This window comes from Dipodomys ordii, unplaced genomic scaffold, assembly GCF_000151885.1.
Source record: "Dipodomys ordii isolate 6190 unplaced genomic scaffold, Dord_2.0 Scaffold23, whole genome shotgun sequence".
NCBI classification, from domain to species: domain Eukaryota; kingdom Metazoa; phylum Chordata; class Mammalia; order Rodentia; family Heteromyidae; genus Dipodomys; species Dipodomys ordii.
This window is the reverse complement of record NW_012267239.1, coordinates 9,842,112-9,856,947: the sequence shown is the minus strand read 5'-3', so window position 1 is coordinate 9,856,947 and position 14,836 is coordinate 9,842,112. Positions and strand designations below refer to the sequence as shown.

The window sequence follows — 14,836 nt, the reverse complement described above, 5'->3', positions numbered from 1 at the left end:
TAATGAAGGGGCTTGAGAATGTCCTTAATAAATACTGGTGAACTCATGACTGCATTTACCCATCTCTGCTCCTCTAAGGAATAGCGGGAGGGGCCATGGCTACAATAACTCTGCATAATCATCACTGACTCTGACTCTATTGATTGTGATTAACCAAGATGTATGGAAAACAGTTTTCAGTGCATAGTGCATGTATCTCGTAAGGTCCATTAAGAGGTTCATTATTTTTCAATTGATGCGTCTTAAGCCCGGCTTGATGTTTGCTCTGGTGCATTTCCACAGAACCATGGCACTGTGGGCTTGAGTTCATTTTGTTAATTGCATCATACAACGCAGTCATGTTTCATGGTAATAGTAAATACTCTTGCTTTATCGATTTGTAAGCTTGCTATTGCTGAAGAAGACAAGTGCATAGTTCTGCCAGTTTTTTTTTTCTTTCTTTTGGTAATACAGGGTTTAAACTCAGTGTCTTCACCTTGTTTGGCAGTCACTCTGCTGCATGAGCCACACCCTCAGCCCAAATGTTCAGTTCTTAGGACTTGTGCATGCTAAGAGCATAAATATTTCTTGGCACCCAAATACCATATGTCTCCAGGCCTCTGCGCAGTACTCAAGCAAGCCTTGTACCCACTTCAACCTTGGTGCTGAACTTAGTAAATTCCATTCTGGCACCATGCAGCAGGGGTCCTGCCTTGCTCATGAGGTGGTTGTAGGGCAGTAAGGTCATTACAGAGCACGGTGGGAGATGTCGAGGTGGGGGCGAATAGGGAGGGGCCCTGGATCAGCAGCAGACCAGGGCTCTCCTGGAAGTGATCGTCCCACTGAGTTTGGGAGGGATGGTGGCTGGCAGGAGGAATGCCCTGTGGAGTAGAGAGGCTGCCCTTGTTCCTAAACCAGCCTTGCTCAGAGATAATCAACCACACAGCATGTATTTCTCCGATGAGCTGGGTGGATTACAGCTTTAGAATCCTTTCAACACAAGGGACTGAGCAACTACTACCAAGTTTTTTGGACTTAATACCCAAAAGAAACTCCTTGCCGTTCATGGCTCGAGGTTGCTGTGAGTACCGGATCAGAGTAGAATTGGGGGTGTCCCGAGATGGTCCTGCAGAGGGTGAAATTTCACTGTGTTGTGTGTCCTCACTCAGTACTGGAGGGGTGGTGTGGGAGGCCCCCCTTGGCTCTGCCCACGTGCTCGTCAGCAGAACGAGCTTCTGGTGTTGGCCTTTTCTGGTGTTGAAACATAGTGGTGGAATTGATGGGTAAGGTCATGGGCTGGAATCTGCAAGCCGAGTCATAGTACTGAAAATGATAAATTCCTGTACAGCACTTAAATGGAGGTGGTCCTTAAAAGCAGTATTTGTTTAAATATTGCCATCCAAGGGGCAGAGTGGCTTGTTGGTGAAGCAGCAGATTGAGAAAAACCCAGGGCACATTTTTATCCCCACTGAGGCCACTAAAATATTGTGATCTGGGTCAGTCACTTAACCTCTCTCAGCCTTCTTAGTATATCCCAGGTGGTTAGGAAGAGCTGGCACCTGGAAGCACCTGGAATGGAGCAGAATGGAACCGTGGCACGCGCATGTGTGTGTGTGCGCGCACACACACACACACACAGAGAAAGGTGAGGGGTGGTTCTAGCTGTGCAGCATTTCTTCTTGTTAAGCCAAGGAAGTAGCTTGCCTATTGGAAAGCTACGAGTTAATGAAAGAAAGCACTGGTGGAAAATTATTTTCAGTTGGCAGTCACTCCAGTAATTGAGCTTAGGAGAAGCACAGTTCCCATTCTTTCAACAAAAACTCAGCCAAAGTCTCTGACCTGAAGTACAGCAACTTTGTCAAACATGAAGATAGGGGGCTGGTGAGGAGATGGGGTCCATTCGTAACTTCATGGTGTCACCTGCCCAGGCCACATTGTGGCTTACCAGGAAGAGGTTTCTCTCTTCTTCAGTTCTTGTTCAGCTCATGTACTGATTGTGGCCGTGCTTTGAACGCACGCTGCTGCCTAGAAAGCCACAAAGCTGGGGTCCAAAGGCTTACTGACAAGCAACTGCTGTAGTAGGGGTGAGGGGGAAAGTGTCTGTGGAAGGAATTCTGGAAGGGCATGTGCAAGGCTGACTGAACGTGGGAAGGACTTACCAAGTGAGCCACCAGCAGGGTGGCATCTGGGTGAATGAGAACATAGAGATGGTGCTGCTGGTGGGTACTGACTGTTGGAGGTGTTGGAGGTGCTGCTTTTGTACCCATGACCAGGGCTGGCAATGCCATTGAGGAAAACAGGCATTGGGGGAGAGGCTGGTGAGGCAGGAGCTGCGGCAGCTCATGGAGAAGAACATGCATTTATTGGGGAGACCCTGTGTGAGTGAGAGAAAAGCACAGTGGTGTTCTCTGAGTCCCTTCCTCCCCTTCCTCTCCTCCACACCCAATAAGTTGTCATTCATAGCTCCCATCTTTCTGCTTCCATAGTTGAGGCATTCCTCCCTCCCCTGTTTTGTGTTTTGTTGTTGTTGCTTTACTGGCTGTCTGGGAGCTAGAGCCAGAGCCACTGAGACCCTGTCCTATGTACCCCACTCCTTCCCCAGTAGCCTCAAGCACAAAGACCCTCTGTAGTAAACAGTAAGAACAGCAGCCAGGGCCTGGATGACTGCAGTTCTTGGCTGCACACTTTTCCCTCTCAGAGTCACGGCTCCTTGTTCTCCTGTCTGTTACATTGCCTCTGTTTTTCTTTCTCTCACTTAATCTTTCTCTGTACTTCATCCATTTCATCTTTTCTGAATTGGCCAGTTTCTTTCACTTAGAACTTACCTTAAGAATGCAGTCACACATAGCCTAGGAATTCAGACTCATTCCACTGCAGCTGACAGTGACCTCTGTGGAAAACAGATTGAGCCATTTTCACAGTCCAGATGAGCCTGGGCTTCGTTCTTCTGTAGGTTCCTGGGAGAGCTGGGAGCCTGGGGCCCTGCTCTGGACATGGCAGTGTCCACCCTTGCTTATGTACCACTTAGGCTTAAGGACGCAGTTTTATTTGCAGGTGGTCAGGGGTCAGACTGAGGGCCAATAGTTCAGTGTTTGTAATCGCATCTCCTGCTCAGTTCTTCCCACCACATGGCCTCTGTGGGCTCTGTCCTACAGGCACGGAGCTGAGCTCCACAATGGAGGGAGCTGGCGTGACCGGGTAACTGCTTGTGTAATGCACACACCTACTGTAGGCTGGTCATTTGGGGAAATGCTGCTGCATGTAGTAAGTAAAGGCCTCCTAGAATGGTATCACCTGAGACTGGACCTCTGTAACTGCCTCATACATATGTCACATAACAGACTTCATTGCTGACGTCGATCCTGCAGGTTGTCTTATGCAGTTCTGTAGTTAATGCCGAAGTTGCCATGCTGGGGTCTCAGGAAGTGTGTGAGCTCCCTGGAGTCACCTGCATCTCTGTACTGTGCAGTCCTTACCAGGCCCTCTGTGAGGCTGTTGCGGTGCAGCCACTCCATTCTTACCCTACCATTGCCTATGTAGATGGGGAGTCAGGCCCACACATGGCCTAAATCCCTCCATGGTTGAGTCTTTGTGTTTGAGCAAGGCTGGGCCCTGCCTAGAACCACTGAAAAGCAGCAGGAAGAGTGAGAATGCACTCCTGCAGGAGAGGCGGCAGCACTGCCCGCTGCTGCAGGAAAGCTTCAGCTGTTTCAGCAAATCAGTCTTTAGGGACTTAGAGAGAGGCCTGATGCAGGTTGAACCATTAGTTGCAGCCTCTCAGTAGCATCTCCTGTGTGTCTGTGAGTAGGGGGAGAGCAGAGACAGAATGAGTGACTAAGAGAGAGAATGTTGCCAATCCCCATTTCTGTTAGTGGAGAAGAACATAGTGGGTTGGTTGTAATGGTGAAAAGGGGAAGCAATTAAGCCCAGTTTCCTGCAGTTTTCTCTTAAGTTGCCACTTTTGCACTGAGTCCGTGAGTCGAGTTCCTTGCCTTCTGTTATGCGGTGACAGTTCTGTGTTGGTGTCCTGATCCAAGTAGCTGTACAGGAGGAGGGGCTCCTCGCTGACCGGATTGCCCTCTTCTCTCCTGTTCTCTTCAAGCCCTTTCTAGAATCAAGTGTGTTCTTTTCCAGGTATACATCTGGAGATGTACGGGTGTGGGACACACGCACCTGGGACTATGTGGCCCCTTTCCTGGAATCCGAATATGAAGAGGATGAGCCTGGAATGCAGCCATATGTCTCTTTTGTGAGGATAAACAGCTCGCTGGCTGTGGCGGCTTATGAGGATGGTAAGAAACCATAACCCTCCTCCCCATTAAGGAAAAAAGCAGCACAGAAATGAAGCAGCTGCGGCTGGCTCACCCTCTAATCCCTGCATACATCCACATGGGCACACACACGTTCACTCACACTCACACTGCCTTTATAGGAAGAAGTTGGCCCGTACCCTCAGTATATTAGTAGGCATTGGAACATGGCACCCATCACAACTGGTGTTTAAATCCTACTGGAACCATTGGGCTGGGTATTAGTGCCAAGCATGGTGAGACTGGCCAAACTATCCTAAGCAAATAACTTGTTTGGTATAAAATATGAAATATACTTGGCCTGGTTTGATTAAGCCTCTGTTCAGTCCAAAAGGAATAGTGATAAGGAAATGGACAAAACCTATGGACTGGGCCGGACTAGAAGCTAGGAGTGTTTGCCAACCAAGGCAGTGATGGCAGCGTGTTTTTTGTGGCACTGACACAATTCTCTGTGTGAGTAACTGTGGGTTTAGACAGTGCCAGTGGCTCACACCTGTAATCCTAAGTACTCACAAGGTGGAGATCAGGATTATGACTCAACACCCAGCCCAGGGAAGAAAGTTCGTAAGACCACATCTTAACCGTAGCTGGTCATGTTGTATACTCCTGTCATCCCAGGAGACTGAGATTAGGTCATAGTGTTAGGCCAATCCCATCTCAACAGAAAAATCTGGGAGAAGTGGTTCACACCTGTCATCATAGCTACAGAAGGAAGTAAATCAGGAAGATAATGATCCGGATTGGCTCTGACAAAACATGAGACCCTATCTCAAAAATAAGCAAGGCAAAATGGGCTGGAAGTATGGCCCAAGTACGAGAAGGTCTGCCTTGCAAGCAGGAATCCCAGAATTCAAACCCCAGCAACCAAAGAGTAGTATAAAGTTAGTTTTATGGAAGTGATGAACACTTGACAGTTTGTAGCTGCTAGAAATACTCATCGTAATAGCCGCAGTGTTCTGTGGCCTACTCCTTGTGTACCTAGCCTCACAATGGTGTAAAGTTTGTCCTCCTAAATACTTACTTCCCACTTAGCTGAAGTTGGAGTGCAATATATTTCAAGATGGTGCTGTTCATGTCCTGGCAACAGAGCTGTCATTCACATTCAGTGTAACAGCTGCCACAGAGGGACTGGATAGTAGCTTGTGAGGAATTACTAGGATACCATTTAAAATGCAAATTAGGGCAGACATCTAAATTTTCTTTCTTGTGCTCAGATCAAACCCAGGGCCTTATGCAGCTAGGCAGGCTTTCCACCACTGAGCTACAGTACTTAATTTCAGCAGTAAGAATAAGATTTTGATTTGATGTTTGTAGACACCATTGATGGATTGGGTTTTTAGCCTATAGAAATTTAGCTAAGGTGCTTCTGTTGTAGAATTACTAATATTTCATTTGTGGTAATGGAGATCCTGAATCAGCAGTGTAAGAACAGCCTAAGTGATTTTTTCCTTTCCAAATTATTTGAGTTTCAAAATGTGTGAAAGTTGTGTTACTTTTAAGTTAGAATCGTTCAGCTTTAAAATTGGTTAGTGGCCTCCACTTGCTATGCAACTTAAGAATGCATACATGTACAATCTTCTGCCAGTGGTGAGCCAGAGGTCCAGTGCAGCTATCTAGGTCATCTGTCTGAGGTTGACGTCTTTGAATCCAGAAACCTGGCTGACTCCCCAGCCTGGGCTATAGTTCCAGGGCTATTTCTTTAATAGCCATGACCCTTTCAGACCCTTGCACATGTACCTGATGTATTTGTACCCTCTTTCATGTCTGAGTTTGCAGTACAGCCTGAGAGGATGCTCGTATGTGCGCATGTGTGTGTGTGCGTGCACGCGTGTGCACGCACGCATACGTGCACACACATTTGCATGTGAACAACTTTGGGGCAAGTAGGAAAATAGAGCTTTTAGAGGTTCAAACTTTCCAATGTAGTGGATCAGGAGCAACAATAGGATAGCGAGCTATTTCAATTATTTCCTTTATTTTTTGTCAGTCATGGGGCTTGAACTCAGCCTCAGCACTGTCCCTGAGATTTTTTTTTGCTCAAGGCACAAGTAGAATCACAGCTCTACTTCCAATTTTCTGGTAGTTAATTGGAAATAAGAGTCTCACAGACTTTTCTCCCCAGATAGGCTTTGAACCGTGATCCTCAGATCTCAGCCTCCTGAGTAGTTATGATTACAGGATGAGCCACCAGTGCTGGACATGAGTATATTTCTTTTTTGGACAATGTCACCCCTTCATTTGCTTTCCAGTAACCCCCTTCCGCCAGAATCTGGCTTTTACTTTTCTTGATTTAGCAGTGTATAAGAATTGTTTTCTCATGATTTAAATTGTTTCTATTTGTCTGCAAACTGTGCCTGTGCTCACCCATTTTTCTTGGGGTTTGTTAGCTTTTCTGATTGAAAGGGCAGAGGAATAGCCCTAGTCATCAGTATTTTAGATTTTTTTTTTAAATCATCTGTCCTTCAATAGATTTTTTTTTTTTTTTGGTCGGTCATAGGGCTTGAACTCTGGGCCTGAGCGCTGTCCCTCAGCTCTTCAGCTCAGAGTGAGCACTCCACCACTTGAGCTACACCACCACTTCCGGTTTTCTAATGGTTTATTGGAGATAGGAGTCTCAGGGTCTTTCCTGCCTGGGCTGGCTTTGAACCTCAATCCTCAGATCTCAGCCTCCTGACTAGCTAGGATTACAGGCGTGAGCTACCAGCGCCCAGCTCAATAGATGTTTTAAGATTTCTTTTTCTAGGAGATAAGTTTTTATACACATGCGATTTTAATTTTTAAATCCGTAAGTAGTATTTTGCCATTTTGTAATTCTGAGTAACATAGTTAGGAGTTAAAGAATTCATCCTGGATTAGTTGGCAATATTTATCTGAGAGTGTCACTTTTTGTAGAAGAAAATCCAATCCATCATTACCTCACTGCTCAAAGGTGCTATACCGCCTTTACAAGCTTGTCATAGGAAGTTCTTGTATATGGGTCTGTGTTTGGGCGTGTTGCAGTTCACTTTTCTAGGAGAACACATCCACATCACACTGGCTCTCCTTATGTTACTTTGTGTCCTGTTTGGGAAGGCACTAAACACTACAGTGGTTGCAAGCATGTAGTGTCCCGCAAAACCTTGGCTTTGTCTGGAATCTGTTTTGGTGTTAGGGCTATTTCTCTTGAAAGGGTCCTTGTGTCTTCTTGTGCCTCTATCATGTCAGTCTTGATTTGCCAGCCTGGTCTAAGTTGTTATTGTTTCTGTGGAAACCAGCGACTCTCGTTCCCTTTCCTAGACCTCAGGTGGCCCTGCCTTTGCTCTCACTTCAGTTTAACAGATTGCCACTACAATATTTGTACCAACATATTCACAAATGGCTACTTCTGGGCCAGACCTTTTCAAATAACCTATGCACATATTTTCATTGCTTCTTTACCAAGAGCTATGTTCTGGCACTTTTTAGGTGAAACCATGACAAAAGAGAAATTTACCTTGTGGGGTCTGCTATGTTCGACTTGTGACTGTGCCCGTAGAAGAGAAGAGTAAGATAATAAAATGAGTTAATGAACTCTAGCCCTCTGGTGGTGCCAACTTGAAGCTCTGTAGCCATCAAGACCCTCAGACATCTCTACCACGGTCTCCATGGAAGGCATGTAATCCAGGGTGATACGGTCACCCTGGGAGAAAGCAAGTCATCCTCTGTCCCTCTCTGCCTTGCTGCCCTGCAGGAGCATTGTACCTGCACCTGGGGTGTTGAGACTTGGCAAAGTGATCCACAGTTGTGATTTTTTGAATTCCAACCCACTGCCCTCATATTTCTTCTGCCTTGTTTCCGATTGTCAGCTCTGGCTATCCTCCAGTTTGATTTGACCACTAATTGTGTTGCACGTTGCCACACTGAAATGAATCAAATCAAAATGCTTTTCCTGGAGCATTAGCTAAAGCAGGCGAAGGTTCTGAGTAATGAGCAGATGCTGCTAATGCAGGGACAGCAGAGACCTTGCCAGGCCTCCATCTGCTCCGTGCCTGCCTGCCTCTGGCCTTGAGCCCACAGCATTGGGGTGGCAACACACTGGAAACCTGCCCCTGCCCACTTTGTCTCATAAAAACTCACTCTTTGGTGAGGAATGTGATTACACACTTCTTAGATGTTGGGAAGTTCTTATTTGCTGGCCTAAATGGGAGGGGAGCGATGAGGCCCGGTGTACATTATGTGAGTCTCGATGGAGCAGCCAGCAAGTCTTCTTTCTGTGGTGCCGTCATGCAAGCCAGGGTGGCTTATCCACTGCTGTGCTTGTCCCCGCACCCGCTCCATTGTCCAAGCTGAGCCTGTCCCAGCTCCCATGAGTGCAGCAGTAGGGGAGGGAGTCCCACCCGGTTGCTGCTCACGGAGAACAGGAAGGCTAGCTAGCTCTGTGGACTAAAGTTTCCTTGATAATGTTGTGTTTACTGGAATTTCACTTTGTCATAGTTTGCCTGTGTGTCATATTGTTGGTTTATCTATTCCCTCTTTGACCGTAGTTGAAGTTTTGAAGTCGATTGTTGCTGGGAACTGCTAAGGACAGATGGCTGGGGGTTGTGGAGAACTTAACTGTTTTTCACAGCCTTTCTTTTCTGGTCACTTTTAACATCTCAGTGTCACATCTAACCTGGTACCTTTGCCTCCCTCAGATCCAGAGGTCTTCTCAGACAAACCAAACTTTCTGACAAAAACCTTAAAAAACAGAAATATTCCTTTTGAAAGAGAAAGTACATTTAAACAATTTGCTGAATAATAGGAGTGCTTACATTTTAAAGATCTTCACAAAAAAAGTGAAAAAAATAAATTCAGAGTCCTGAGCTGGTTTGGATGTGTAAGAAGTTCCTGAAGACATGGAATTGAAAGCAAGAATGTCTGGCAGGCTGCAAACAAGCATGGATATTCAGTGATGAAAATGCTGAGTGCAGCCTTCTTTGGAAGAAGAGCCTGGATAAACAAAAAAGGTATAAGCTAGGCACCAGTGGCTCATGCCTGTAATCCCATCTATTTGGGAGTGTGACATCAGAGGATCACAGTTCAAAGCCAGCCCAGGCAGAAAAGTCCCTGTGAAACTCTTATCTTCAGTTAACCACTCAAAAACCAGAAATGGAGCTGTGGCTCGAAGTGGTAGAACCTTGACCAAAAAGAAAAGCTCAGGGACAGCACTCAGGCTTTGAGTTCAAGCCCCACAACTGACAAAAAAAGGGGTGTGTGTGGTATAGAGAATATAAGCATAATGAAAGAGAAAGGACAAAGAAAACTATAATTTCCGAAATGCAAACATAGATGTACACGCAAACAATTTGACAATATAGAAGCGAGGTTACTGAGCTTGAAGACATAGAGTAGACACTGTCACACAAAGGCATGTGCCAAAGGAGATGGAGTCTTGCTGGAAGAAGTGGGTTGTGGGGTGTGTTTGGAGGAGTGTATCTTGGTCTCAGTCCATTGCTTGCCCTGTTCTTCATGGCAACTGGGATGTGAACAGCTCTACTCCATCATATTTACCACCTCCCACAGCCAAGTAAATGCAGACTGACACCAAAACCATGAGCCCAAATCAGTCTTCCCTCCTTTGATTTGAGGTGACCATCCTCAAGTAGATTGTCACAATGACCGAACCTGGCAAAACTAAGCAGAAGGGGCAGAGGGGACACCGGATGGAGCGTCTGTGGGACAGCCTCACACATTCCCCTCAAAGATAAGATTAACAGGAGACTGTGAACTCCTGTTGAAATAAGTCATTAGTCAGACGGACACTGATATCAAATGAAGTTTGAATCTTCACAAGAATGTAGAATGTGTTCAAGCCCCAGGACTGGCAAAAAAAAAAAAAAAAGAATATAGAATGGCAAATGGCAAGTGTGTGGGTATATCCATGTGTGTATACATATGTATATATGTGTTATATATGCATATATAGGCAAGTATGTATGTAAATACATTTTTCTTTTAAAAATCTCTTGAAAAGTTAATGGCTATTTAATGCACAGATAAAACTCATGCATTATGCAGCTCATTGCAAATGTAGAAGTTAATTTTCATCATGAAAACTTCGTTAACTAACACAGAATATTACTTTTCCATTTGTTTCAGAACATCAGTGAAAATTTTCTGCCTAAACTTGATTGTGTATGCATGTGGGTGCACACGTGTGTGTACACATGTGCATGCTGGCCTGCCAGCCAGCCGAAATTGAGGCATGCTGGTTCACACTCTCAATCAGCTTTTTCTGCTCATGGCTGATGCTTTTCTACTTGGACCATGCCCCTAGTTCTGGCTTTTTGCTAGTTCATTAGAGGACAGTCTCTTTCATTTGTCTACCCAGGCTAGCTCTGGACTGTGATTCTGAGGTCTCAGCCTCCTGAGTAGCTAGAACCCTCTCCTTCCCATGAAGGATTCTGCTTTGCCAACATTGGTCCTCAAGCCCGTGTGGGCTCTCCATGGGCAGCAGCTGAGCCCCAGGCAAGTGAGCATCCCCTCAGTTGTCCTCCAACCTCCTTCAGTCCAGGAGAGCCCTGGCTTCCCTCAGCTTGTCCTCCTGACCTCCTTCTCAACCCCATTTGTACTGATTCTGAACTGCCACCTACAGAGAGCAAAGCTCATGTCCTCTCAGATTTTATAAAATTGCACTTTCAGGTCTCCAGCCTAGAGTTCAGAATGCTCATGTGTGGTTAATGAATGAACAGGCACTCCTTAGTGAACGTTAGGCATTCTTGAAATTTTTGTTGTAATGCTTGTTTCCCTTGTTGCACAACTTCTGGCTCCTGCTTAATTTGATAGGCACATGTTTATTTACACAGCGAAAATGGAGTTTGCCAGCTGTCTTTGTAGATAGTCAGCTCCATTCAGCGTCTCCGAAGGCAGCTAATTGATCCTGTCTATTTGACTGTCATGGAGCAGAGGCCAGTCTTCAGGTGCTCATGTGTGAGCTTTGGATCATAGGCACTCACCGCTCTGATTGAAATGCACCGAAGTCATAAGACAAACTCTGTAGTTCCAGAAGGGACCGCTGCGTGACTTGTAGACTGTTAACCTGTTTTAAATTTTATGGTCGTGGAAAAGACCAAAAGGGAGGGGCAATACCAATTGTGGTTTATTTCCAAAACCAGTTCAGCGGTTATTTACCTTTCAGGCAATTAACATAATTACCATTATGCTAAAAAGTAATTTTGGAAAGTTCTGCCCTGAGCTCTTATGACTCCACTGGGACAGTTTTAGTTGGGACTTATCTTTTTGATGGAAGCCTAATTGCAATTTTGGCTTTGTGCACACAAACAGAAGCAGCTAATTGTTTAGGCAAATAGCAGATTAATTTAAATATGCATCCCTAATAAAACAAAAATGGTGTCCATTATGGTCCTTGTTCCCATGACGAGGAATATAAATATTCTGTGCAAGTACCATTAGTCGGAGGTCTTAAGGATTGTCAACATTATTTCACAGTGGTAGCACTTTCCAGACACCGCGTAATCTTTACAAAAGCTCACATAAATCAGTTTAAGCTCATTTAGACCCCATTTCCGCTACGTGCAGTTTCATTACCACACTCTGGCTGGCCTCCTCAGGGAAGTGGAAGGGGCGTGCTGCAGACTGGCATGGGTGCCCATCCACAGCTGCCGAACAGGCTTTATGCCTCCTCAAAAGCCTGGCCCTCGTCACTCATGTCACTGTTAATGACTCTTCTAGGCCGGGGTGGGGCAGCGTTCCTCCAGCCTGCCTGCTGCTCTGCATGGTGGAGATCCTATGCCCAGGAGCAGGTGGACTGCCGGCTCTCACCCCTCTGCCCACTTTTTGGATTGTGACTCATTCATTGACTTCTTTCACCGTGTGAGTGTGTGTGTGCGTGTGCACCAGTGTACCAGTTCTGGAGCTTGAGCTCAGGTCCTGAGTGCTGTTCCTGAGCTTTTTGCTCAACGCTAGCACTCTACTACTTGAGCCACAGCACCATTTTCAGCTTTTCTGGATGATTAATTGGAGACTTTCTTGCCTGGGCTAGCTTTGAACCAGAATCATCAGATCTCAGTCTTCTAAGTAGCTTGAATTACAGACGTGAGCCACTTAGCACTCAGCCATCCCATTACATTTTGTAGGTCTTACTCTGTCCTGTTTTCTGTTACAGTGTAATGATGCGTTTTGTGAGAGTCAGGACCCTATCCTTTCCATTCTCAGGCCACCTGAGACACTGAGTAAATGCCACTAGAAGATCAACCCATGCAGTCAGGGCCTTTGTTGTTGTTATTGTTTTTCTAATTTGTTTTTATTTGCTATAGTTATTGCCAGTGCCAAAAGCTGTGCCTTGAACAGATGACAATCAGCTACTCTGTCACAGGATACCCTGATAGTTCAAGTCCCTACAGTTTCAAGTCCCTAGAATTTACAGGTTGTAAAAGTAGCCATGCTCTAACTATATTAACTAATAAATTGGCCATTTACAAAATGACCCTTCAGCAAAGAAAGCATCCCTCTCTGACAGCTGCTGTGTCTGCTCTTGCCCTGTGCTCTTGGGTCCCGGATCCATTAGCATGGTTAACAGTGGAATCACAGACCTTGTGAAGCTGGTTTACATTGTTATGGAAAGTGACACTGGGAGAGCCCAGAAGTGGTGACTGCCTGAGTAAATTGTAACGAAGGGCTCTTTACTCGTTCATTTAAACCACTCTAGAAGACCATTGCTGGTTTGGCAAAGACTTTTGTGTGAATAAGCGATGTGCAGTGTAACATGCTGGACAAAAAAATGATGACAGCAGTGGCACAGGCTTGGGAGGGGAGGGAGCGGTTGTGCTGCCTGAAGTGCTGGTACTCTGAAACTCTATTACCACCGAAAAGTAGGCTGTTGACTGAGGATGCATGTTAACATTCTAAAGCCGCCAGAGTAGCAGCAAAGCACTTTGATTTATAAGTCAACAAAGGAATCAAAATGGAATAAACATGTTTGCAACCTAAATACTCAATCCAATAAAAGTTAGCAAGGGCAGGGGAGCAAAGAGCAGAAAGGACATATAGAAAATGAGCAGCAAAATGACAGATTGAACCAGTCTCACCAAGAGTCACACCAAACACTTTAAACATTGCAGCTTGAGGCAAGTCTATAAGGACCCTAGGGTAAATAGAAAGACCCAAGCGAAGAGGGAAAAATGGGCAGGAGTCACCAGCTAGTGCTAATACAGAGCAAGCTGGAAAGCCCTAGTGCTTTCTGTGCAGACAGTAGATTTCAGAGCAGAGGTCATAACCAGGCATAAAGACATGAAATGTAATACGTAGGTCTTCAAGAAGACTATCAATTATAAATGTTTCTGTCTCAAAAGCCATGTGAGAAGACTGCAGTGACCCCACTGACCAATGAGGGCCTGCGCAGTCACCTGCACTGACCAGGAGGAGTTGCGAAGGGAACTTTACCATGAAGTCAGATTTTCCAACAGAAAAAGAACCTTTTTTTGTTTTTTATTATGAAAATACTGTACAAAGGGGTTACAGTTACATGAGCAAGGTAATGAGTACATTCCTTATCCAGCATTGTTGCCTCCTCCTTTGTTTTTCCCCTACCATTCCTTCCCTCCTACCTCCTCAGCTACCCCCTCCCGCACCCCAGCCTAAAAGGATCGTTTTTAGGATGTCTGTAAAACTCAACTCTGTAGTGAAGTATATTTTGTTACATCCAGTTCTGTTGGACAGAACTAGTAGTTGATTAATAATGAAAAATGTGTTTATAGATAAACTCCATGTGTGCTTCCGGTGGGCTGTAGCTAAATAGCTTCCGCGCTTGGCAGAGTGCAGGGAGTCTGCGGTGCATGTCTGTCCGTTGCTCCTCAGGCACGTGTAAATACAGCTACCCATTGGGCCCCTTTCTAGCTCAGTCTAGCTCGGTTCCAGCTCAGCCTCATCATGGACCAAGTGGTTTCCAACCAGCTCTTGAGCCACTTAGAGCATCTGCTTTTTTCTCATGCAAAATGACAGTAAGGATGCTCCTCTCAGGCATGTGTGTGTGTGCATGCACACACACATACAAGGGCCATTTGAGTAGCAGTTTCTGCTTCTCTTTACTGTTTGTGGCTATGTTTCAAAGCAGTTTTGGGAAGAACGGTAGGCGAACATCTTGGAGGCGATACCCTGTCTCCTGTTGAATGAGTTGAGATTCTGGCATTTTCTTTTCTGAGTCAGAATGGAAAGAATTTTCCCAAGTATTCACCAGGGGAAGGTGTCTTTTGTGATCTGCTTACCCTCCCATTTTCCCATAATTCTCAGAATAGTATACTATGTCTAACATTTGAACATGTAACTGGAAGAAAGCTCTGCTTCTGTTTGTAATCACCTGCTGCCTGCTGACAGCTTGAATCTTGCAAAATGGCTTCAGTTTATTGTTTTCTTCTCCCTTTGTGTGTGTACTAAGTGCTGTTTTATAGTAACAGCCTAAATTCAAATTTCAGTTTAGAGACAAAGTAGAAAGCACGAGAGAAAAAAATGTCAGAAGTAGTAAAAAGCTTTATTCTGGATGACAGAAATTTACAGGAAAAAGGGATTTGTTTTGTGGGTAAGCAATAATGGGG

At 45.3% G+C, this 14,836-nt stretch overlaps 1 protein-coding gene across 1 annotated transcript in view; it reads left to right on the top strand.

Annotated features, from left to right (window-relative positions):
• Fbxw8 (F-box and WD repeat domain containing 8) overlaps positions 1 to 14,836 on the top strand; it is an 84,212-nt gene that overhangs the window by 37,879 nt on the left and 31,497 nt on the right. The window contains exon 5 of the mRNA XM_013014218.1: positions 4,114 to 4,271. Coding sequence (XP_012869672.1) covers positions 4,114 to 4,271 — 158 coding nt within the window. The remainder of the gene's footprint in view (positions 1 to 4,113; positions 4,272 to 14,836) is intronic.